The sequence below is a fragment of the Tauraco erythrolophus genome, chromosome 7 (genome assembly GCF_009769465.1).
Source record: "Tauraco erythrolophus isolate bTauEry1 chromosome 7, bTauEry1.pri, whole genome shotgun sequence".
NCBI classification, from domain to species: Eukaryota; Metazoa; Chordata; class Aves; order Musophagiformes; family Musophagidae; genus Tauraco; species Tauraco erythrolophus.
The window spans coordinates 15107494-15132220 of NC_141471.1; the positions used below are offsets into that span (position 1 = coordinate 15107494).

The 24727-nt window shown below is 38.6% G+C and overlaps 1 protein-coding gene across 3 annotated transcripts in view; it reads right to left on the bottom strand.

Annotated features, from left to right (window-relative positions):
- Positions 1-1716: 1716 nt before the first annotated feature.
- Positions 1717-24727, bottom strand: part of CCNY (cyclin Y) — a 124507-nt gene continuing 101496 nt past the window's right edge. For all 3 annotated transcript variants that reach the window (XM_086614559.1, XM_086614556.1, XM_086614558.1), the window contains 5 exons: positions 24452-24509; positions 24232-24351; positions 10630-10796; positions 5903-6065; positions 1717-1896 (listed from right to left, as the gene is read on the bottom strand). In XM_086614559.1, the coding sequence (XP_086470685.1) occupies positions 1780-1896; positions 5903-6065; positions 10630-10796; positions 24232-24351; positions 24452-24509 (625 nt within the window). In that variant the 3' untranslated portion in view covers positions 1717-1779. The remainder of the gene's footprint in view (positions 1897-5902; positions 6066-10629; positions 10797-24231; positions 24352-24451; positions 24510-24727) is intronic.

Genomic DNA, 24727 nt, shown 5'->3' on the forward strand with positions numbered 1-24727 from the left:
GGACATCAGGAGAATTTATGGACAAAACCTTCATGTCTCGAACTACACAAATCACATTAGAAAGTTAACAGAAAACTGTTTGGTATTACTACTTCAATCCCGTCAGTGCTGCTCTGCCCGGAGGCATTCGATTAGCATTGCACTGGAAGTCAAGTGTGCATCTCTGGGCCCCTAGGTTTGCTACAAGCCCATAGGGCTTAATAAAACAAATATGGAATCTTTATGGTTTACCACAGTAGTGCATAAATCAGGGACGTCTGTTGCCATTCATTTCAGTGATAGTCGCAAAGAAAGGATTTCAGGGAACTGAAAGTTTTCAGCTATATCCTTCTAAACTGTGCAAAAAAAAAAAAAAGGAGGGGGAAAAAATACCAACCTGGGGCATCACAAAGCAAATATGCTTATACTGACAAGTTATTGTCTATAAAAGGTTCTTACAAATTCCAAGGGGGCAACAGCCACAGTAAGAGGGAACTAGTAACAACAACAGAAGAGCTTAATAATCAGAGTTGAAAATCATGTTCACAATTCGCTTAGTTCTACTTTCTATAAGCACCTACGCTGAAAAACGAGGGTTGGTATTTTAGCTTCAAAAGCAAATCTACTTGTGACAAATACCTTGTTAAGATTTCCATTCTGCTCTTCTACAGGCCTTCTCACTGGAACAAATTTTTTTATTATTTTTTATTTTATACAAACAGACTCACTTTGATTTAAAGTAAACATATAAAAATTGAGAATATTGCTTGCAACAATGGACCTGGAGGTGAAGGAATGAACTAGGCAGGCCATAAAAAAAAAAATCTCTCTCAAAATGAATTCTGCTAAACTTCTAATGCTATGAAAATCTGCAAAAAGGATTACAAGATCTGTTGCAAATTTCAGAGATTTGGCCCAAGTCTTATCATCATCATCTGAATACTTTAATATCTGTATCTTTATATTAAGGAAAAATAAATGATTCCAAGAACTTAGGAAGGCACACTCACCCAAGTATACTATAAATAAAACGCATCATGATATTACGAAGATCTTCTGATCCCTGTACACACTTTTGGTTCAGCACTATGGTCATGTTCTCTCTTTTGAAATATAATAAAAGGCATACAAGAAATATAACATATGCATAATAATTATGAATAATAATGCTAATAAGACAGCTTACAGAGAAAAGTGCAGTGAAAAAACCCAACGCTATTTATTCAGGGGCTTGTGCTACTGTAAATACAGACTTCGTATTTGCTGCTGTGCCGGGGGAAGAATTTATCCTGGGAAGCAGCAACAAGGAACACAAAAAACAACAAAAAATAAAAAAGATATTAAGAGAAACCTTAAAGATGGAACTCTCCCAACTTCATTCCTCTAGTGCACAGTCATCTGACTACATAGTTTGTGTTCATGCTGCCATTTCTCTTCATGAGTACAGCATATTAGAAAATGGCACAGTTCTTAAATATATTTCTGCCTCTACTTCATATTTAGTTTCTTCTTCGAAGCACCTGATTTGCTGTTTCATCATAAAAAGGGTAAAGCTTTTAGCGAAAGTGAGAAAAAAATTGTTGCCCATCTTCTCTCCCAAACACCGATTTCTCCATTTCTCCTTCCACTAGGTTTTTTACTCGTGTGCTACACAATGGGGAGGCACTGTAAAGGCAGCTTGACAGATTTAAAAATAAAAAAATCAAAAGTCTTTTTTCTGTATCCCCTCGGCCCCAGCCCACCCCGAAAAAAATGGATGGATGAAACAGTACGTCCGTGGGAATATTCCAGTCTCCTCTGTTAGGAGATAATAGCAGGGGACCATCTAACCACAGTCAGATTGTCAGCACTGACTGACCGTTTCTTTGCAGCTTTCCTGAAGTCCTTGTATTTATCTTCACACAAGCGGGAAATGGCCTGTAAGACAAAAGAATGAAAAAGACTCAATCGCATTGACCACAGCTATACAGGTAAAATAAAATTAAACACAGATTTCTACACATAGGTAGAAATTATTATGGACCTCACATGCACAAATATACTGTGCCCTAAAATAGCATGTCTATTGGAGATCCTGTGGCTGGGACAGGCTATGGTTGGCATCAGTTGGGATGTTAACTCTGGTGATCAAACACGCAGAACCGCAGAGAAAGCTCACTGCAAGGAGTACTCAAGGTCAAATTAAAAACTAAGATGAACAAAACCAGTATTTTTTTTACTCAGGAATGCTTTTAAGTGGTGTCTTGAGATAGGATGTTTAATAAAAAGTACTGCATAAACAAAACCAGTACAAGTGTTTCATTACAAAACAAAGCAATACAAATAAATGGCTTGACTCCACTGATAATCTTCTTTCTTGAGCTTTACTTCTATAGCACAGTAAGTTGTAGCAGTGAAGAGTCCTTTGTTTTTAATAGTCCTGCAAAGACCAGAGGTAGGTACAACAGAAGCACACATATATTGGAGAGCAACTTCACCTAATGCTTTGGCCAAGCCAGCCACAAACCACTGTTAGGGACAGACACCACTAAGAGTGGAAGGGTTATATGTAAGAAAAATGGGGGGAAAAAAAAGAAAATCACTAGAACAACTAGCAGTTGTGACGATAGGAGTTCTTAATTCATGGAGAACGAAAAGGAAAGCAAATGAGTTACTCCTGACAAAAAAGCCAGGGAGTTTTGCTCTCCCTTCGCTTCTTGGCTAAGACGGTTCTGAACACACAAAACAGTCAGGACTGCAATCAATCCCTGCGGCAGCTGAAGGGATATAAAGACACTTCTCTACTTCTAACTTACATATTTTTCTTCTCTTTCTTGACTGTTTTATCTATGGAAATGTACCTCTTTAGGGTCAAGAAAATACAGCATGTAGTTCAAAGGGTTTGAACTACGTGCTCAAGCACTATCCTAACAATAAAAAGCTCAGACAACATACAGTCAGTTAAACCAGGAGTGCACTAATGAATGCTCTTACAAAATCCAGCCTTGAAACGAGCACAGTGCTAAGATCACAAGCAGAAATAGGGTAGGCACGTTTTGTGGACTTACCCCAAAGAGCAGAATGTGACTCATATTTAGCTCAGTACACAGGAGAATAACCAGGTGCATGAGTAGGAAATTAGAAAACAGTGGATTACGGTTGGATATCCACCAACGTTCTTGGCAGAAAAACCTCCCATATTAGAACATAGTTCTTAGGAGAAGCAAAGGAAGCCTTGACATTTGACATAATTAAAAGGAAGGAGAAAACACACTGCAACATATGCTGGTTGGAACAAACAGCATTGGCAGGTAGACAGACTGGATGATCTAATGAAAGGTTATTTGCCATTTTTAACTTGCATGATGCTATACAACAGGAAAGAAAAAAGAAGGGTCATGAAAATGGTTTCTGGCTACTGGGTATAACAAATTCAGGACACTTTTAGGCCACAGGCTGATGAAAAGTAAGAAAAAATCACTTTCATTTAGTAATTTAAAAGACAAAACTGCTTCTTAAATGCCAATTGTTGGAACACTAAATAAGGAAAAACATCCACTGCAGATGCTCTAGAAAGCGATGTCGTTTTTAACAAGTACTGTAACCTCTTACAACATCTCTAAACCGATGGATCTTGTCCAGCATTTCCATTTGATGGGGAACAGTATTTACTAGCCTTGTCCTTGGTCATCTTGTTTTGGGTTTTTTTGAGGGGGTTTTGTTTGTTTGGTTTTTGGTTTTTGTTTTTCATCACAGGTATGTCAACCTCATGATATTTGCCGAAATAGCAACACAGATTCTGCCACACCAGATCTAATACTCCTGCTTTAGGTACACAAAATAGCTTGAAAACGCCAAAGTAGCAAAAATGTGTTATAATATAATCAATTCTCTATGCAAGATCTTTCATGATCTCATACGTAAGTAAATAAGTTGTTTTAAATCTTAGGGCTGAGCAAGGTCCTTTCAGTTTACCAGACAAGGCAAATCCCTCCACTGACTATGTATATTTGCTATGAATATGCTGTCTTTCATCACAGACTGCAGCTTTTCTCTCAGTATCAAAAATACCACTGCCTGCGCGGTACTACATCTACTTCACTTGACAACCCAGGCAAAAATGTTTTAAAAACAGAGAACTCAAGGCTGAACAGCACAGGAGAGAAGTAGAAAAGTGCTGCAAATGCATTTTGATAACTCTTGGCAAGCTAAATGCTTAACTGTGCTCAAGGAACTAGGCTATAAATTACAGTGTCAACTAGTTTCAAGTGCACACTAATGACAACCAGGTATTGCCAGGGAACAAGGCAGTTCCCATCATGTTGCCTTCCTTCTGGCCATGGCACAGAGGCCAGGAGCTGGTAGACCAAGTTGGTTTCACAGCAGATACTCATCCTCTTCCCTGAAGACATCCTCTTTGGTTAGCAGGGATACTTCACAGCCAACTTCTGCTAGTAGCATAAAGCATCCCCAACATGGGAAAATTTTTAATAATATGGATTTATTTAAAAAAATATTCTATTGTTTCTTTTAAAATATGCCTTCTCTTTAGTTAGTACAGAAGAATCACCAGTATTCTCTGGGTATTTACAGTCACTTTCCATTTTCTTGTCTTGTAAGGTTTTACGAGGTATCACCATTATCTGTGTTTGTAACCTGTTGTTACACATCATGTGTGATACAGAATGACAGTGTTAGGAAACACTGTGTGCTAAATTCTCTTCAAAAGTAATTCACTGGATTTTAATATATGTAATGGCACTTACTATCAAGACTCACCATTGAATAACTGCGTAAACTACCTTTCATTTAAGATTACGACCTCAATGAATTCTAATTTTTTAAAATTCTCTTCAATAGAAACAAAATCTGATGCAAATTTATATCACTCTCCATACACAGAATTCAGTTACATTCTTATTAGTTATCTGTGAAATTTAGAAAGAGTATTTAGAAAGAATGAGAAATACAACTTCAGTGAAATCTGCTTTGATTCTTTCTCCGCCACTTTCTGTTCCCATTACAGTCACAAACAAGTCAATTAATCTTCCCACGTACCGTTTACCCCCACGAAAACTTGTATAGTACTGCCTGCCTTTTTTACAGGAGCACTAGGAGTTTCAGAACATGTAAAGCTCACTCTAACCCACAGGCAAACAACCTCCAGTGCAAAGCTGTTATATAATTTAAGATGTGCAACATTAAAAGCAGTTAGCATCTAATGACAAATTTCAAAATCAGTAACAAAATGTGTACACTCTCATGCAATAATGCCCTTACTTTAAAAACCTCGTATCAGAAAACTCAGGAAAAATAGATTCTAGTCTTGCAAAGTGCCCACAATTGTCAGATGATTTTAAATTCCTCCTGTGTCTGTGGAAATTCACAGTGCCCCGCATTTCACAGGTCCAGACCATCCAACACAGTGCTTTCTGGTCCATAAGCATTCATGATTTATTCACTAAAGATGTGTGCTCGTTTCTGTTTGCCCATTACTGAGAAAAACACCACAGGAGGTAACAGACTTGCATCCACACTAAGTGGAGCAGTAGCAGATAACAAGCACACGGAATAGTTTTCTTCAGTAGTACTTGTTAATATTCTGTCCTTCAAGTGGATAATCAGTTTTAAGAAACCAAACTAATGCACAAAACCAGACTGTGAATCAAGTCATTGTAAAACTTGCATGCACTTTTGCAAGGTCAATTCAGACAACTGGAACTGAAAAAGAAATGGAAAGCAAGACATGGCATGAAGTGAACTGGGCCAAAAAACTGTCCCCATGTCCATGAATACCCAAAGCACAAACAAAAGAGTTATGGAAAATGGGGCACATGATAGTCTAACATCTGATGGGAATATTTCAGAAGAGATAGGAGAAGGGAGAAACAACGCAAAAATCCCAAATCCCTACTCTGAGCAATCTAAAAAGCAAGTGTCTTACCTCAAGTTTATATGCCCTGTCTCTGCTGAGGGGCTCCAAAGGAAAACTCAGGTTATTTGCTTCTGCCAGGGAACGCAAATCAAAATAATACTTGGCATAAACACTGGAGGGAACATTAATGTTGAACTGCAACAGCTCAAGAAACTGGCGTTCTAGCTCATTCCTGTAGAAAGAAGATAAATGGGAAAACTATTTCAGACTGTGCATTCTGAATGTAATTTACTTTAAATTGCAAATGGTATAAACCAAGTTCATTTCTTATTCTTGCCAGATGCAATCATCCTATACCAAGTTCTATCAGCATACGTACGCCAATGAGGAATATGAAAGATGTGGCACCTTGCAGCTGCTACTGTGATGCCAATCAAACCCAGACACAAACTTTTGCTAGCAGAAGGGCACCTTTATCAGTTTAGTTCACACAATCTGGTAAAGAAAAGCCAGCAGGAAAAAAATGTTCTTGTAGTTTCTGCTGTATCTCCAGTAGGTGGATCTGCAGACACAGCTATGCAAGCACAAAACTCTGACATGCTCTATATTTGTCAGACATCTCTCATAAACACTGCAAATTAACACCTAAATTACTGGAGAATTTATTTACTCTATTTAGCCTTTCATAATCAATCATTTAAAACTAGTCATGGGGAAGCCTGAATTTTTCAGCACACTGCCTTATCTTTCTTTACGAACAGAATGAAGAAATTTTTCCCTAGGATGTGCCATCAAAATTCACAGTGGTGATAACTTGTTTTTCAGTACCTAAACCAAATGTGTTTGTCATAATACCTGATAGGAACAGAGGCCCTATTTGAGCTCTCACCCCATGAAAACTTTGGTACAGCAATACAGTATGACCTACATCAGTACATTAAAAAGTATGTTAAGAAATAAGTAAATCAACAAAATTGAGGACTGGAAATTTTAATAAATTACATGGTAACTAGAAATCCTTCATAATACTTATGCAGGGACATATGATATATTCAAACCAGTGATTTCAAGATATGAGAAATATAAATGGGTGGTAAAAGCTGTACATGTTTGCTGAAGAGTATTTGGACTGCACAGCTGCATTACCAGCAGGTATTGACTACGATATTGCATTTAGGTTACATTTTGACTGCAGTGTAAGTGTGCAAGGAATGTGCAGGCAGTTGGCAATAGAAGAGGAAGGATAAAACCAAAAAGTACTGGTACAGCAATTTTTCAACATTGAGTGATTTCTCCTCTTCTTACTCTTTACCTTACATCACTCTTACATCATAATCATTGTCTTTCCTTACCCTCACTCTCTCTCTGCCAAAATCCTTTATTTATATAATGATAAATATTAATTAACAAGAAAAGATTATCTAAAAACTGCATATGGACTCTTTGACATTAATTCACCCTGTTGAAGACTCTAGCTTTTAAAAAATCCAAACAAAAAAAATTACATTTTAAGATATCTATCAATAAATACAGAAGATTATCTTTAAATGTCCTTTTATACTGCCAAGATTTTACCTTCTGCAAGCTAAGCCTAAAAGTCTACATTAATGGATAACATACAGACTATTTTAATGGAGAAAGACATTGGCTGTACCTCTTTTGAAGAGCATCCCCAAATCTTTAAGAACAATACATAGCATCAGATTCTCACTATCACCTAGCTCCCAGATTCAAAGGTTAGATCAGCAGACTAAGTACAGCTGAGAAAGAACAAAAAATACAGGTATTTCTTACGTGAACTAACATAATTTTAACTAGCCACTATACCCTTCTTCCCCAATACATCTATATGAGACTGTTTTAGCATATGCCTTCCTCTGGCCACTCCTTGAATTCCCACAGAAATTCAAGGTAATGCTACGTACATGACTACAGACACACACTGCAGTTCAGTCCTCCTGAGTCCTCTGTTAGCTTTCAGGCACAGTTCAATGTACTGCTGGTGACTTATAAGGCACTGACAGGTCTGCACAATGTTCTGCAAGACACATTTATCTGAATGATTCACAGCAGTTGAAGATTTTGACCTACAGTTTTTCTGCCTTATTAATGTAAACAGTGAAAGCCCTCATCTTGTGTAGAGCTAGGCACTTCAAAACAATAATACTGTATTGTCCCAACTATCTGAAAAATAAGAAAGAAAAAAAAGTCCACCACACTAGGTACAGAAGGAAAAAAAAATTCGGAAAAGCTGGCAGCCGGAATATAAACATCAGGTCAACAAGCACCAAAATCTTTGCTGAAGGATTGAGCCCCAAACACAAAGCTCATGAGCCAGATCACTGAGTATCATATAGAGAGCACAGGCTCCCCAAAGGCTTCTGGTTTTGCAGTTTGTGAGAACCCTAAAATCTTTAAGAAAAGGTTACGAAGCTAAAAACTTTGAGGTCAAGAACTCATCACAGTCTGGCTTAGGGAACGTGCAGTGCAGAACGAGGGCCGATGTTAGCACAGGAGCACAGGTCTGCCACGTGAGTAACGGTGTTACACAGCTCAAATGCAACTTCTAACAGTAGCACCATCACATGTGTTTGTCAAAAACTATAACCTCTTTTTTTCTTTCTTTTCACACCATCACAGTATGCCTCATCACCTGCCTTCAACAAAAGCCCTGAGAATCAGCAACTTCAAAACTTGTATTAATAAATATTCCTGACTAATACTGTCACACGGCACAGTCAAACCTGTCAGTTTGCAGCAAGCTGGTCGGCATCCTACTTCAGCTCATGTCCCAGCTTCAGAAATACTTGAAAAGCTCCCAGATTTGCCTTGGAGGAGGAGTGATTGGAGGAGGGCCCTTACTGCCACTGAATACCCAAAAGCATGAGAAAAGGATCAAGGGAAAAGTAGCTTAGCAAAACCATTCAGGAAACACTCAAAATAGCCAAGGAAGCATTATGAAATTGTTCTGCATGGAATAATATTGCACACAGAAAGGTGAAGGGCCTGATTTTAGCTTCTTGCTCTCTCTAACCCCCCTTTTATTTTGGAAATCTCATTCTGTCTGGAAGTACCATCAACTATCCCTGCAGTAGCTACATATTTTGAAACAGATACTGCAATGGCATTTTGTAGTATTCCCCATCTCTATTTTGAAACCAGAATTTTCCCCAAAACTAATGAAAGTACCTACAGCACACCACAGCAATGCAAGCTTTGTGTTCTTCACTGTGACTCAGGAAAAAACCCACCTTATTACAAATTGCTTGTTAATACAAGATTTAGAGATAACTTTTCCAATACTTGAGCAATGACAGCTACTTACAATTTATAAGTCTTATCTAGCAGCATACAAACGTGCTTAATTTAAAGCAATCAGCTGACTCTTAACATTCAGTCTTTCCCTTACAGATCATTTTTAGACCAGCTATAAATCAAACAGCTAACTATTATGAAACTAAATTAGGGCCGCTTTAGCAAAAAACGCTTGTCCTTTCACTGCTTTGAGATGGCAAACATTCAAAAAAACATTCTGTCTATATAAACATTTCTTCTCATCTACTTCCCTCCTTCCAGAGTGCTTAACCCACAGCAAACGTTCCTCAGTGGCCGCGATCCTGACTTAAGCGAGTTAAAGCAGAGACAAGTCTATATAATTCTCATTACAGATACTTAGCTCTGCTTAAAAGAGCTTTGAAACATACTGTACAGAATCATATTTTAATGATTCTATTGTTATTAGTTCTCGTAAAAAAAAAAAAAAAAAAAAAAGAGTGCACGAGTGGAATGAAAAGTTCACTCCCTGAATGCAAGAGCCAGAGTGGCCTGTTGAGGCACCTGCCCTGCCCCCACCGGCACCATCCCAGCGCCAATTCCAACTGCAGCCCTTCCAGTACCGCTCCCCGCACGCACACCAGCTCAGGTAAGGGCACCTTGGAAAGCGTGCGTAGTATGTCTCTCGGCCCTGAACGTATCGATTATAAAAACCCCAGGCACTTCAGCCAGTAGATGCAATACCTGATAATGAACCAACCAAAAAAAAGCACTCAAGTATTTAGTGAAATGAGCATTCATTTCAGTACTTGTAAACATGAAGATCTTAATTGTGTCTATTCTTACTACAGTTCTTTTTATTGTTGGAATATACTCTTAATATGATCAGGAGTATCCAGCCACATACCACAACTCTCTATGCTGTTACTGTATGCACTTCTTAAAAATGCCAACAGACAGGAAAATGGAAAAATGAGAATTTCTCCTTGCAAGGTAAAATGCTAGATTTTTAACATCTTGGAAACAAATTCAGCAGGATACAAGGGGAAAAAAACCCAAACACAACCCCAAAAAAATCCAACTGATTTTGAATAATGGCAATAAATAGGTGGGTGATCATTTAAGGGTCATTAGGATCACAACGATTTTTTTGCCTGCATTACATGTTGGTCTATTGTCTGTATGGAGAACTAGCTTGATAGTAAAAGTTGCTGAAGTGAACGCACGGAGGCTCACAGGATGTGGGTTTTTTTGTGAAGTCATACATTTGAATATTCTGCAGGTCTGCTTTCATCACTGTGCACGAACATCCAGTGGTAAAACACGTCAACTAGAAAACAAAAATAATTCATATCTTCTATGTAAGCAACTGTCAAGCAGACCTCATGCCATCTACCAGCATCCACCACGTTTAGATACAACACAGGTATGCAAACTTTATATCATTTATGAGAGAACTTCCTGTGGCCCTCGTACACACAGATCTTGGCATTCATTGACAAAGATAAACATATGGCACTCACATGTCTTCAACCGTGATGTCTTTCAGGATCTGGCAGTAATCCACGTTCCACACCGCCTGGTCGTCCCAAACTTTGGATGCCAGTAGAATTGCACCCAGTACAATTCGCTTCCAGTTTGCTGGACAAATATCTATCTCTGCATAAGTTAAAAGTCTTTCAAGATATACCTGTGGAAACACATTAAAATCAAGATTTAATCTATTTTGCTATTAAGTAGAAATGAAAAAGAAAACTATTCTCATAAACCCATTCCAGTAATTTTAAAACAGTAATCTGCTCTCAAGAAGATTTTTTTATAAAAGCTGTAGGTTTAAATACATACATTTATGCCAAGCTCAAGACTGGATGTGATAAATTCATGTTTTAGTTGGCTTTTGCCTTCTGATCATACTACCAGAAACAAAACTGCTATTTTTCTAACTGTAACTGTTGGTAATATAGTCACATGTTGGAATGTATTCAAATGATAGCTTAAATAAATTACTAAAATCATAACATAAATAAACAAAATGCTAATTACTAATGAGGAAAGCAAGGGTATGCTACCAACAATAGCTACTAGCTATCATACAAACAACTAAAGTTGTAATTTGTGGGCAATTAGTTATCAGATATGGCATTACGTCATGCAGGGACCCTCTGGCAAACCTGTGTGAAGAGGTTCTATAGGCACCTATAGGGTGGACGGAGGAACAGTTATCACAGAAAGAACAAGCTGAACAGAGGGGAAAAGTATATGCTAAGAAGGCAATTCATCACAGTTTCCTCTTGACCGATAAGTTTCATAGATTTCATAGATTTCTAGGTTGGAAAAGACCTTAGAGATCATCCAGTCCAACCGTCCCTAATCCCCCATTAAACCATATCCTTAAGTAGTTCATCCACCCTTTTCTTAAACACATCCAGGGATGGGGACTCAACCACCTCCCTGGGCAGCCTATTCCAGTGGCTGACAACCTTTTCAGAGAAGAAATACTTTCTAACATCCAACCTGAATCTGCCCTGACTAAGCTTATACCCATTTCCTCTTGTTCTATCACCCATCACTAATGTAAAGAGTCCTTCCCCCACCTCCCCACCATCCCTTCTCAAGTATTCGTAGGCTGTAATCAGGTCTCCCCTCAGCCTCCTCTTCTCCAGGCTAAACAGCCCCAACTCCCTCAGCCGCTCCTCATAAGTTTTATTTTCCAGCCCCTTGACCAGTTTAGTCGCCCTTCTTTGGACTCGCTCCAGGAGCTCAATATCTCTCTTAAAGCGAGGGGCCCAAAACTGGACACAATATTCCAGGTGCGGCCTCACCAGTGCCGAGTACAGGGGCAGGATCACTTCCCTGCTCCTGCTGGTCACACTATTCTTGATACACGCCAGTATCCCATTGGCCTTTTTGGCCACCTGGGCACACTGCTGGCTCATATCAAGCCGGTAGTCAACCAACACCCCCAGGTCCTTCTCCGCCAGGCAGCTCTCCAGCCACTCCTCCCCGAGCCTATAGTGATGCTTGGGGTTTTTACACCCCAAGTGAAGGACTCTGCACTTGGCCTTATTAAAGCTCATGCCATTGGCCTCAGACCAATGATCTAGCCTGTTCAAATCCATCTGAAGGGCCTCCCTACCCTCAAGCAGATCGACACAGCCTCCCAGCTTGGTGTTGTCCGCAAACTTACTGGAGATGAGTTCTGGAGATGAGTACGAGTAATCCTGTAGGACCTACAAGAACTGATAAACTCATGACACCATAGTCTGGTCCAGTCTGCCCAAGGCCACCAACACAAGCTAGAACCAACCAGAACTCATATAACCCTGACCTCATCGTAGAGGGTGGTGAGTACTATTGACAAAGACTGCAGGATTCTGATGAAACAAGGGACCCCTGGAGAGGTAGGGTGCAGTATGACCCTCTTTCCAAACACAGAGCTAGGTTACAGTCAATTAATGTGTAAAAAGCACAACATTTTCTCTCAACAGACCACCTCTCCCAAGCAACAGATTTCTCAGTCCACTGTGCGGTTATTTCAAACAAGTTTCACTTCTGGCAATGATTTAAGGAAAATGAGATGCAGCCATTTATTAAGTTAGTAAATTCTGCTCTGATTCAGAAGGGAACTGTTGTTACTGCTTTCACTAGCATCAAGGAAGAGAACCTGGTCTGCAGTTCGTTTCTCACCCGTGGAACGACTTGCTGTGCACGAAGGAACAGAACTTCAAACTGGAAGTGCTTCAACATGACAACACAGACATGTTTACTAAAACCAACAATTAGTCCTGCTATGCTGCTCTGTAACAGTACAGGCTTGCATTTACAGAAGAATAACCTATTCTTTGTATCTTGTAATAGATCTTATAACACCCTCTTCACTGCACTGTGATAAAAAGCAGTTAGGTGATTATTTAGGTTGCTAGTATTCTTACAAGAGTCTACACTGACTGATAAAAACTAGCAGGAGATTTTATGAGATACTCTGAAAAAGTACAATATACATGCAAAATATCATATCTACCTGAAAGGCCGCATGTTTTATGAAAACAGAACACTGCTTGGGATTCTGAAGGACCAGCATTTTGTTTTAAATTTTAAATACCTAAAGATATTCTTCTACAGATGCTGAAGGAAGTTTACTTCTGCTCTAACAGAAGAAATACATGGCTGCTAAGAAAACTGGTAACTTTCCTTTAATATACATATGCTTTAAAATAATGTTGAAATTTTTTACTTACCAATTTAAAACTTTTTTTTTTTAAAAAAGGGATTATGACTGATTTATAGATAATTACTAAAACCCACAAAAAATTTAGAAAATATTTATGCCAAGTTTTGGGGATATCTGTGCCTTCAAATAAACACTGGACTAACTTTAAACAAGTAACAACAACTAACAAAAGTAGTATACATACAAATTGGTAGATGCATAGAAAACTTATTTGGAAAAGCATCATCTCATTGATAATACCAATGTCAAAATAGTTTTAACGAATTTTTGAAATTATAAGAGACTCAAAAAGTCTGAATAGTTATAGTGTGTTGGGTATTACAGACTGGTCAAAAAAAAAAGTCTCAGTAAAAGACCTTTGGCTTTCTCATTCCCCAAAGGGTTCTCTGTTTTTCTGTGTTAATGAAGAATTAACCTCAATCTTGTTTTAGACACTTCGTTGACTTCAATCTACGTCATTAGGCACAAAAAGACAGGCATAATAAACATTCAAAAATCTCTGTGAAAACAAAGTTATACTCAGCTATAAAGTCAGAGCACAAGACCTCACAGATAAAACCGCTGATTTTTCAGTTTTTCTTCTTAAAAAATAAGAAACATATTATAAAACTAAAGCTGAATTTTTGAAGAGGCCAGATGCCAGACTCTCGAATACACCATTTCTTTTTAGCTATGATTCGTCCCTGTCTGCCATCCTAACACTGAAGAAAACCATAACATTATAATACTGTAAAACAAAATGTCACTAATTGTTCAAAAATTTATTTTCCTTCACAAGGAAGGCAAAACACTATTTAAGCACAAAATTCCAAATTCCAAATTCCAAATTACATGTGAAGCTCATTATTAAAAATAGAGTTTTGACTTTTTAGTTAAAGCATCACTCTGAAAAGATTTCGATGTACAAAATTTGGTATAGGGAGACCACAGAAACACAAAGCTCCCTAAAAAGGTGGCACGTGGATCTCACCAGAGCCTTCAGTACCTGATGGTTCTGTTTAAAAGGCTGCCTTTTGCTTTCCAGGCAGTCTGTGTAAACAAACCCTGTACACACTATACTACACAAACAAACTTGTTCAACTTAGCAAGCAAAACCACTCCTTATGAATTATGAACAAACAGTATTCCCTGTGATTGTCCCCAGGAAGCAGAAGACATCTTTAAAGCAATACACTCTGCTAATGCAAGGAGCTTCATAAGCAGAAAGCATATGGAAGCCATAATATCATGCCACTCTTAAATTAGGAAATGAACTTCATTTGTTCCACATAGTGCTGAATTTGACCCTTTATTGTTAATGCAAATCTCTTAAATTTCAACCTCCCACACACAGTTTTAGTAAATTTGGAATGAATACATCCATAGATACATAAAGCATACAAAAATCAGAAACTGGTGTCCTTTCTTATGTGCACCTCTAGCTTAGAAAGAGAGAGAAGGAAAAAAAAAAAGAAAACAAAGTAAGGGTTCTGTTGTGGGCTCAAATTCAAAGGCATTCAGAGAAGAAAAAGTAAACTGATAATGACATTGCAAGACATGAAGGAGAATAATTCATAACAGATGAACTTACGCCTTGAGCAGATGAACTTACACCTAAGTAAAAAGGGAGCATAAACTTGCTACGACCTTCCCACCAGCACACGCTTGAGAAATCAGCTTTAAAAATTAAATAGGAGCTTGATAAGACACTATTCTTATACCACCTTCATTACCATATTTGAGCACCTTCCAATAGCATGTTGAGGGATATGAATAATCCCTCTTGAGTCCTCAGTGGTAACTTGGGCTTAACTCCAGGCTGGAGTGAGGCTCTGTATCATCTACTGATAAAAATGAAGATGATAAATACCTTGCCAGGAGAAAGGCGTTTAGTGTGGCTTCTGGCTCCATTCCTGAAAATGCCTTAAAAGAGAGCATTTTGTTTTGTTCACTTGGTGTGTCCTCCCTGACTAAGGCTTGGGTTTTAAGCATATGTGTTTGAGTAAAAGAAGACAGAACAAGACTTCTTCTTGAGCAAACATTTGCAAAAGTTTATCAAGGTCCTTAGCTAATGTGGGAATTCACTGTAATCTAGGACTTGCCTCCAAAAGATACACTTATGCTGTCACACTAGTTCTTCAACTTTCCATCAAGCTCACTCAGTTACACACACAGTCTTCATTCTAGTTCTCTCTAGCTCCAGTTCGCAGAGAACCAGGTGGCTCTGCAGACAGAGAAATTTAAGCCAAGGAAAGGCTGGTACATACTTGAGCTTTCGCCCTACTGATGCAGAGCATCCTCATAACAGCAGTATACACACAGCCAAGTCAGCTCTGTCTCCTACGCAAATGGGAGAAAGTTCATTATTCCTGACAAACAGAGCTCTCAACCACTGTTTCCATCTCAGAGTATTTCAATATACTGGGCCCAGGCCATGGTACCAGCCCAAGCACCAAGATTTTGACTTTGATAGGACACCAGAGCTGAAAGGAGAGGTAGAGGCTGCTGTGCACTCAGCAGCCTATGCTACTGAAGGAGGATGCTTCTGGCTGCTGCAAAGATGTGCTGAATCAGTGCAGGCTTTTGGAGACAGGCCAGGTGGCTCTCAGCCTGTTTGAAGAGGAAGGCTGGTGGGAGGTTAGCCACTATGCTACTCATCCCAAGCAAAGTCATGGCTGGTGGAAGAACACCACCTGCTTTTGCTGGCAGAAGCCAGCGAGCTTTCCCACAGGCAGGTAGGCATGCTCCACCTCAACAAAAAAAAAAAAAAAAAAAAAAAAAAAAAAAAAAAAATTTTTTTAAACATTGACCCTGTAATGGTAAATGTAACACATGGAAATGCCATTTGTATGCAGTTATGTCCATATACTGAATAGTGTCTTAAACACAGGGGTCATTTTCTTAAATATTGGTTTTGTACCAAATTGACCTGAGATTCTGTGTGTGCTTTGTGGTTCAGTATATTTGTGTGCTGTAATGAATTTCTCCAGCTTAATTTTCAAAAGCAAAACTTTCTACATTTTCTTTAGGACTAGCTGCTGTAAAGCCATACAACAAAGATTAATTTTAAAAGCTCACTGTGGAAAAGAATATGGTCACTCACATCTCAGAATGCTGGACGAAATTTACTTATATGTCAAGACACCAAAAAATGCAGAAGAAACAATGTGAGAAACACTTTTTTTTTTAAAACAAAAGCCTGAAAACCTCATCTCCTGTGGATTATTTTCAGCAGGTGTTCCTTTACAGATCCAGAACTAATAAAAGAGAAAATAAGCTTTTGGTATCTAGGAGACATAAGTTAAAATAAATGCCATGATTTGCCTCCACTCACTTTTAATAGCTGAATCCATGCTTATGAACAGAACTAAAGCTTAAAACAAAGTGAAGCTGTTATACCAATGTTACTTTTCTTCTATTTAATTCATGCTTTGCAGTGCGTCTTCTGAAACTAAGCTTTTGTGGTAAAACTTCTGAGTGCTTCTCTACTAAATATTCAAAAGTTGAATTCCAAAAAAGACAACAGATCTATTCTGCCCTAATTCAACACCTAGTTCTCCTCAAACACTTTAATAACTTCCAAGAGCCATTTTCATCACACCTATCATTACCCACTTAGTTCTACGACTGTATGTTTAGATTTTTACAGAATGATAACAAGACTATTTAAATAAAAGATTAAAGTTACTGATACGACATTAGCAAAAGCTCTCAGTGGCTTCAGTCAAACAAGATACCATTCTGAACATTTTCCAGCTTGTAATCAACAAGTATAACTCAGTGTTAATATCAACAATACTACAATCTTCAAAACTCATTTGTAACACAATTCAATTCCTAGCTGAAATGAAAACGCAGTTCCAATTTGGAAAATATCAATGGACATTGGTCCATCAATACATTTTTACTTATAAACTCAATACTTCAGTCTGATGCCTCCATTATTGGTCTACTATGTTTAGGAATGAACCACATGCTTTTGTACAACTCTCAGTCTAACAAGCTTTTCTGGACAAGACTTGCACCTCATTCGAGACATCTTAATAACCTGAGCCCACTTCAGAAGATACACTGCACAGAGTTAAGATTTCAGAGGAGCAATATTTGATTATTATTTTCTAACTCTTCCCACAGACTCGCACCAAGATTTTGCAATGACTGACCTTTATACTTGGAATATCAGCAAACTATTATTTAATCATAAATGAAACCAATCGAGTGATTTGCCTTTGTTAAGAATTAATTTATCTGAATGAAAAAGAATTTAATTATATTAATTTAAATAAAATCACCACTCCATGGCTAGAGATAATCCCAAATTGGCTTTGAGTTCAGTGAACTCTGGAGAGGTTTGTTAGCTTTGATGCAGCACCACAGGAATGTACTTAAATGGCTTCCAAAGCCATTTCATGTCCAACAGAGGTACAAAACTGATTTGTTTCAGCATCTGTCTTGAGCACATAAACCTGCCAGACCCAAAATGACTCCATGCTGAGCTAGTGTGGGTGCCTCTGATCTTAACTCCCAGGACTTGCGACTTGCAATAGCATGGCGGTGAAGCTTTAGCCATCCATTATCACCACTAGTCCTGGGGGGCTTTTTTCATCCAGACACAGAACAGTAACATGGCACAAGGCTAAACAGATCAGCACCAGCATCCAAGCTCCAGCAAAGCCACTGCTGAGCCAGAACTAATTCCTGGGTGACTATTTGCAGCTGGGTGAATCCATCCTGGACTTTGCAAGTGTCTGATAGTAACTACAGCCTCCAAAGTTGTCCCAGTTATCTAGGATGTCCTGCTCCACACGATCCTGGATAGCAGAGAGTTGGTTACACAACATCCCAATCAGCAGAACATAAATCCTTTTGAAGAAATTCCTAACTAAAGATGTTTGAAGATGTTCAGTTTTAATTAGTGTGAAACAGCATCTCATTTTTTCCATCTGAGAGGACATTATAACATACTTTGTTTATTATATAATACTCTCAAGTAGAAAGAAAAGTTAAAATACTGCAGGAGAATTACTTCCTCCTTTTTTTTTTCCTCTTCAGGAGGATATATACCCAATATGAAAGTGTCAAATCATTTCATTTCAATATTTCATAATCCAAAGCAACACTCAAATTTTATTAAAATCTTACTATGGGGCTCTTATAAAAGTTGTGCTTCTTTTTGTTACTTCATTTTGAAGGTGTTCAACATTAACCTCCAATATCCCACTGATACCTCTTACTACACTGGTGTTGCAGCCTAAGCACCCAAAATACCGTAATTCTTTTTTTCAGGTTTCCCTAAAACAACGGAGTGAGTTTTTTTATGGAGGTTATGAAATTTCCATCCTTAGAGAAATTCAGAACTCAACTGGTCAGGTCCTGATCAGCCTCATCCAGCTGGTCATGCTTTGAGCAGAGGCCAGACCAGATGTGACTTCCAGAGGTCCCTTCCAACCTAAATTATTCTGTGATTCCATCTCTCCGCAGTACTAGAGCTTCATGTGGTGCAACACGGAGAGGTCAGAAGTTGCGCTTTGCCTCCAAAGAGGCTGAGTGGGAGTTTCAGCACACTAAAGAAACAGGCAATCACCAAGGAATGTCACTGACATTACTAGAATAATTCTGAATTATGAGGCAGCAGCAAGAGCAAAGCATTATCTTTTCTCATGCTGCTTTTATATTGCTTTATGTCAAATCCTACCTCTATCTTACCAATAAAACTCTAGTGGCTTTACTTATTTCTCATTTGATTTACATTGACAGAAAGGAGATGAGGCTTTTGGTATTTTAATTATCATAATTCAGAATCTACAAATGAACATGTATTTGCAAAAACCTTGTTCCTTCTCTCTCCTACTTAAACTCCATATGACACCATGTTATAAGTCGCAGGAGCACAGAATAACTAAAGGAGACAGTTTCCATTCCAACACATTACAAAGAAAGACAGAGTCCTCACTCTTTAATGAGAAAACTTCAGTGTGTCACAGTGTCTTGAAACTAAAAAGATATTTGTACTGAAAAAAAATATAATTGGTAGTGGGTCCCATATAGCCCAATTATGGCTCTAACCCAATCACTAAATTGCCATATGCTCTGTTCTAAGCAATCAGCCAGTTCCCTACCACGATTCTCCAGAAATAACTGTGCTTTACAATTGCCCAGCTGGGCATTTAAAATGTTCCACAAAGGTCTGGTGTTATCCATTTGGTAGAAAAGGACATCACATTATCATGGTCCTTGCAAATTCATCCAGTTTTTATTTTTGACACCAAATGTTGAAAAAGAATAACAAATGCAGTCACAAAACTCTGAAAACATGAACAACTGCAAAGTACCATTGTAGGTATTTATAGAAAGCACTAATGGAACTGAGGAAAAAGTCACACATCTCCAAGTCTGCCCCCTAATTTACTCATTTGAAGACAAAGCTGTAATACAAAAGCTCTGTAATACATATAAAATGCATTTAAACTATTAGGCAATATCAATCTTCCAGTCTAAAACTGGGATCAGTATTCACTCCTTGCCCACACAGAAGCCTTAGAGATGCATCAGGAAGCAAACACCCGTTCTTTAACTGAATGTCCTCTTCTCTTGAAGATTTAAAAAAAAAATCCCTCCCAACCCCTAGCTTGAATGTTCTCTTTTTATGAAGTGCATATCCCAGCAGGCCTAAAGCAAGACTTGACGAAGAGATGTATAAGTACTAACAGATAATCATCCATGTGTTGTACGTTAGACTGTAGTCAAAAGATGAGAATAACCCTACAACCAGTGATCACAACCTGAGTCTTCAGCTCCCACCAGTGCCCGAAGCACAGGTAAGAAGTCCCTGTTCCTCTTGGCCTTCTCCAGAGCATACCCTGAACACATGGTCAGCTGCCAACGGCACAGGTGAGAGACCTTCTCTCTCCGCCTGGGAGACCATCTTCAGATGTGGCAAAGCAGTGAGCTTTGGCCACCTCCCAGAGAATGCTTGGAGCCCAGGACAAAAGGTGAATACCAACAACATTGGATACACACAACTCTTCTCATGGTTTTCTTACACAAGGCAGAGTCCAGCTCCAACGCTTTGCCTTGCCCACCCAACTACACTCATGATCCCTTATGGTCACTGGATGAAGAGTGACAGTGTCAAACCAGGCAATAAATAGTACTTTGCATTGTACCCTGAGGTCTTCAGAGGAACCTGCATCTTCCATTAGCTGCATAAGAATCAGTAGTTATACTGGGCCAGCTGAAAAGGCCCTCTGCTGCAGATCAAGTGTCTCTATGGACTCTGATCACTTTCTTTGTCTTCTTTTAAACAAGTATGAGATTTTTGATACTTCAATTGATATACCAAAAAAAAAAAAAAGGTACTTTATCAGCATTTAAAAGTAAAAACATCCCAGTGAAAGGGAAATCAATTAAAAGCTTTCCCCTTTCCTCCCAACACACAGAAAACAAAACTCTCTTCAAATACAATAATTTTCACAACAGAGTTCAACAATATTCTCTCTCTACCTAGTTGCTGAAAATGTAACTGAAGAGTACAATAAGAACTCAGGAACATCTGGCTGGATTAATTAAATCCCTATTTTTCATAAGTAGAACTTCTTCTTACGTACTTCAGATTTCCCAATGTCAAATCCTCTCAGTCACAGCATGAACTTTGTAACATATTTCAAAAGTACGCTCCTCTGAACTTCACAGAAATAATTCAGCTCATGTACAATCACCGTATCTGATCAGTCTGAAGCATACAGACCTAGCGTATCTCCTATTTGCATATTTGCAAATGCAAAATGTATCCTCTGAAACGACTATGGACACAGAAGTATAATAGGAGCTTTAGATTTGGCCTATTTGCAAAAAACTCAGAAAGTCATGCCAAGGCAAAGCAGAAAACCTGGACTGTTCTCCTCTTCAGGTCTAGTTAATAGGATTGTTTTTACAGAACAAAATAACAAAGCATAAATATTTAATTCTCATGACATGGAAACACTGTATTGTTTTCCTTCTAGTATGGATAACACTCCTGTTCATCTTTTTATTTGCTATCCAATTAGTAGATTAACCTAAGTACAACTTGCCACCTCTGCACTTAAGGAGACAGTGAAGATGAGACAGGCATTTCTCAGTTTTAGGCAAGGGTGGGAATACTCTGGGTCGAGGGAGAAGCACATGCGCATAATTTTTCTCACAAAGTTAGGTCACAAAGTATACTTCGGCTGTTCACTGGGACAAAAAACATTATTTGCAAAACTTTAAATCAGCAACACAATTTCTAAAACTAATTTTATTCTTATGGTATTATTTTATAAATAAATAATGTGAATTAGTATTTAATCGTTTCAACCTAAGATTTTAATTTTTCACCTATCGGTATGGGAAATCTCTTGGCAGCTCTGGAGGCTGTGTGAAAATTAAATTTTTTGTTTAATTATAAATTGGTTTTGCTGTAATAGTGGAGGCTTTAATTGAAACATTTTAATTAAGTGCTTGAAGCAACAAAATGCCAGCTTTTTGCTGGAGACTAGCTTCTCTTAACGGTCTGGAGTTTCACATTTACTCAGCTCCTGTGCTGAACATACAGACTGCTATATAACCAACTGTAACTGCTGCTTCTACCTGGCTAAGGGCATGTAAAAACACAAAGAGCATGTGCATTCAACTACACACCTTAGACCACGTTAATAATTTCGGCAGTAAAAAAGAGATGGTTAGGACTGTTTAAAAATAATTAGAGTGAGTGAAAGAAAGATAATAGTTGTAGCATCTTGTTCAAAATGTACTGTGATCTCCCAAGATATATTTCCTGCATTCTGGCAACCCTCCCAGGAGGAACAAGTGGCAGACAGGGCTATCAGATCACTATCCGACGGACGGCCAGACTATGGCAAAACATAAGCTCTAGCAGGGAATGCTGCTCTCTTCTTCTCCAGACAGGATATCAACACTGAAAGCACTTGGAGGGTTCATAAATAGCAATATCAACACTATTAAGATTTCAGGAGTGTGGGGAGGGGGGAAGGGTTGATTGCTTTTTAACAGATTAATTTCCACATTTGAACATTTTAGAAACAACATCTGTCTCTGGGGCCCCTCTTGATGACACAAACAAAGACATGGGATCTAGAAGTACAGAGGAAATTGAGAATAGTAGCAGCAGAATTTCATACTTGTAAAACACTCGTTATCCAAAAACTCTGAAGCTTTCTGGAAAGAGAGGTCAGGCAGGTGTTAATATCTTGAAAACATATTCAAGAATAGCAGAATAGTAATGCTGATCACTTGCACCAAATCCATCTGCAAACATCTGTATGGCAGCTTTGAGAACTAGGCTATAAAACAGTTTATCTGTTATCACTGTGTTGGGTAAAAAACCCAAGCCACCGAAGTTTTCAAGTACTAACAACTATAGAAACTGCCTCTGCAACATAGCAAATGAGTTAAAAACATTTACACTTCATTGCAGATCACATCAAAAGAGTTACTTGCAGGGAAACCATATAAGAACCAGAAGAGGCAAGAAGTAGTTACAAATGAAAGACATTGAAATATATGCCTGGGTTAACAAGATTTGTGGGGAAGAACTTTCTATGCATTGCAACAACAGGAAGATATTGTTAATAAAAAAGAGGCCTCTTCCTTTCTACTAAACAGTGCCCTCATTGATCAAATAACCTAAGATCGAACAATAGATAACTACAAGGTTCCACTGTATTACACAGTAGATTAATTAGATTACACAAGAACATACTGAGTCACACAACATATCTTGCCTCTAGCAGAAAACACTTACGAAGAAAAGGAAGAAGGACAAGTACTTAGTGCAATTATGCAAAAGAGAGAGACAAAACGTCATTTCAGAAAACAAGTAGTGGCTGGGTCAAGCAGGTAGAGTAATACTTCAAAATGTAAAGGTGGAGCACTGCAGGGTGTTTCTTGCCCTATTTCTCTCATATTCCTGTTCTGTACTGGCTAGTACAACTCATTCTGACTGAAGAAGAAAAGCCTGCCAACTAATCTTAGAAGCTAAAGGAGAGAGATTAACAGAGGAAATGAGTAGGTCTGGGCTTCAAAATCCACCTTCTCCGATTTCCGCTTCTTCCATCTCAAGTGCATAACAAAGCTGTTATGAAACCACATGTTGCAGCGGTAAAAAAACATTTTGTTTTTTCAAAATCACTGAGTTAAGAACATGGCCAAAATCGTGCCTGAAAGCTGAAGAGGCTTGTCAGAGTTGGCAGGATAAAAATCTCAGGAAAATTAAGAAATTCTCAGCTGGTGAAGATCACTTTAGCTCCTTTAATCCACATTGCTATGCTGATCCACAGCAGCTGAAAATCTGAACCTTCTTTTGTGTTGTGCTATTTTTAAGTAGCTAAACTTCAGCCTTGAGTACAATTGTTCAATCCTATGACATGGTCCTGAAAGACAAGTACAGCGCAAGTAAAAAAGAGCCATCACCAACATGTCCCAGTCACTCACCAAATCCTTCATGTGTGCATCAATTCTTATCAGTGTGATTAAATTACCTACAGCTGTTCCCGAGCCTCTGCTGGGAGCTACAATGATACACAGCAAATCCCCAAAAGCGTAAGCCTTCCTGCTTTTGACATTCCCTTCTGTTCAGACCACTTATGCCACCTGCGTTGTCTACTAGTCACCCTGGTGACCGTAACATTATCACTCTGTGAGGGTAGGATGTAATCCTGGCTTTTGTGTCGCATGTCACCCAATCTCTTCTTCCATCACTTAGTCTCTGCAAGAAAATGAACTGTAGTATCTCTTCCCATAGAACAATTCCCTTGGTCTCCATGGTGAGAAAAAATTCCCTGGCAGCACCTAGATGTATTTAATCATACAAACCCAAGCTTTGAGAACAACGACAAGTCTGTCAGATTGTTGACGTCATCTCTCAGACACTTACCAGGGTGACAATGGCACATTCAGCAGTCAGTTGAGCAGCACTGAACAACGTCCGAACAAAGCGGTAAATCTGTTTCTGCTCCGGGTCATGTTTGTCATAGTCTGGTGGCACTTCGGATTTCTAAGGAAGAAATACTTCCAAATAGGTGACTGAAACAAAACGAAGCAGACAGAAAGACAGACAGTTCACATGAAAGGGAAGAAGAGGCAGATGAACTTACCGAAAGGGGATGAAGGTTTTCATCAAAAATATCTAAGAGCATTCTTCCGTCTGTGTCCCTATAAGGCATTAAAACCAAAGTAGCGTCATTATCTGAACACGACAGCACGCGGCTCTCACAGACACAAGTGCATCATTAAAACTCCAACACTCCTCATGCTGCGGGGTCCTTAAGCGCTGCAGAAATGTGATTTTCCAATAGAAGTTGGGCCTATTCTGCCATAAGGTTCACGTGTAATATGAAATCCACATTACACAGTATGCTAAAATGTTCAGC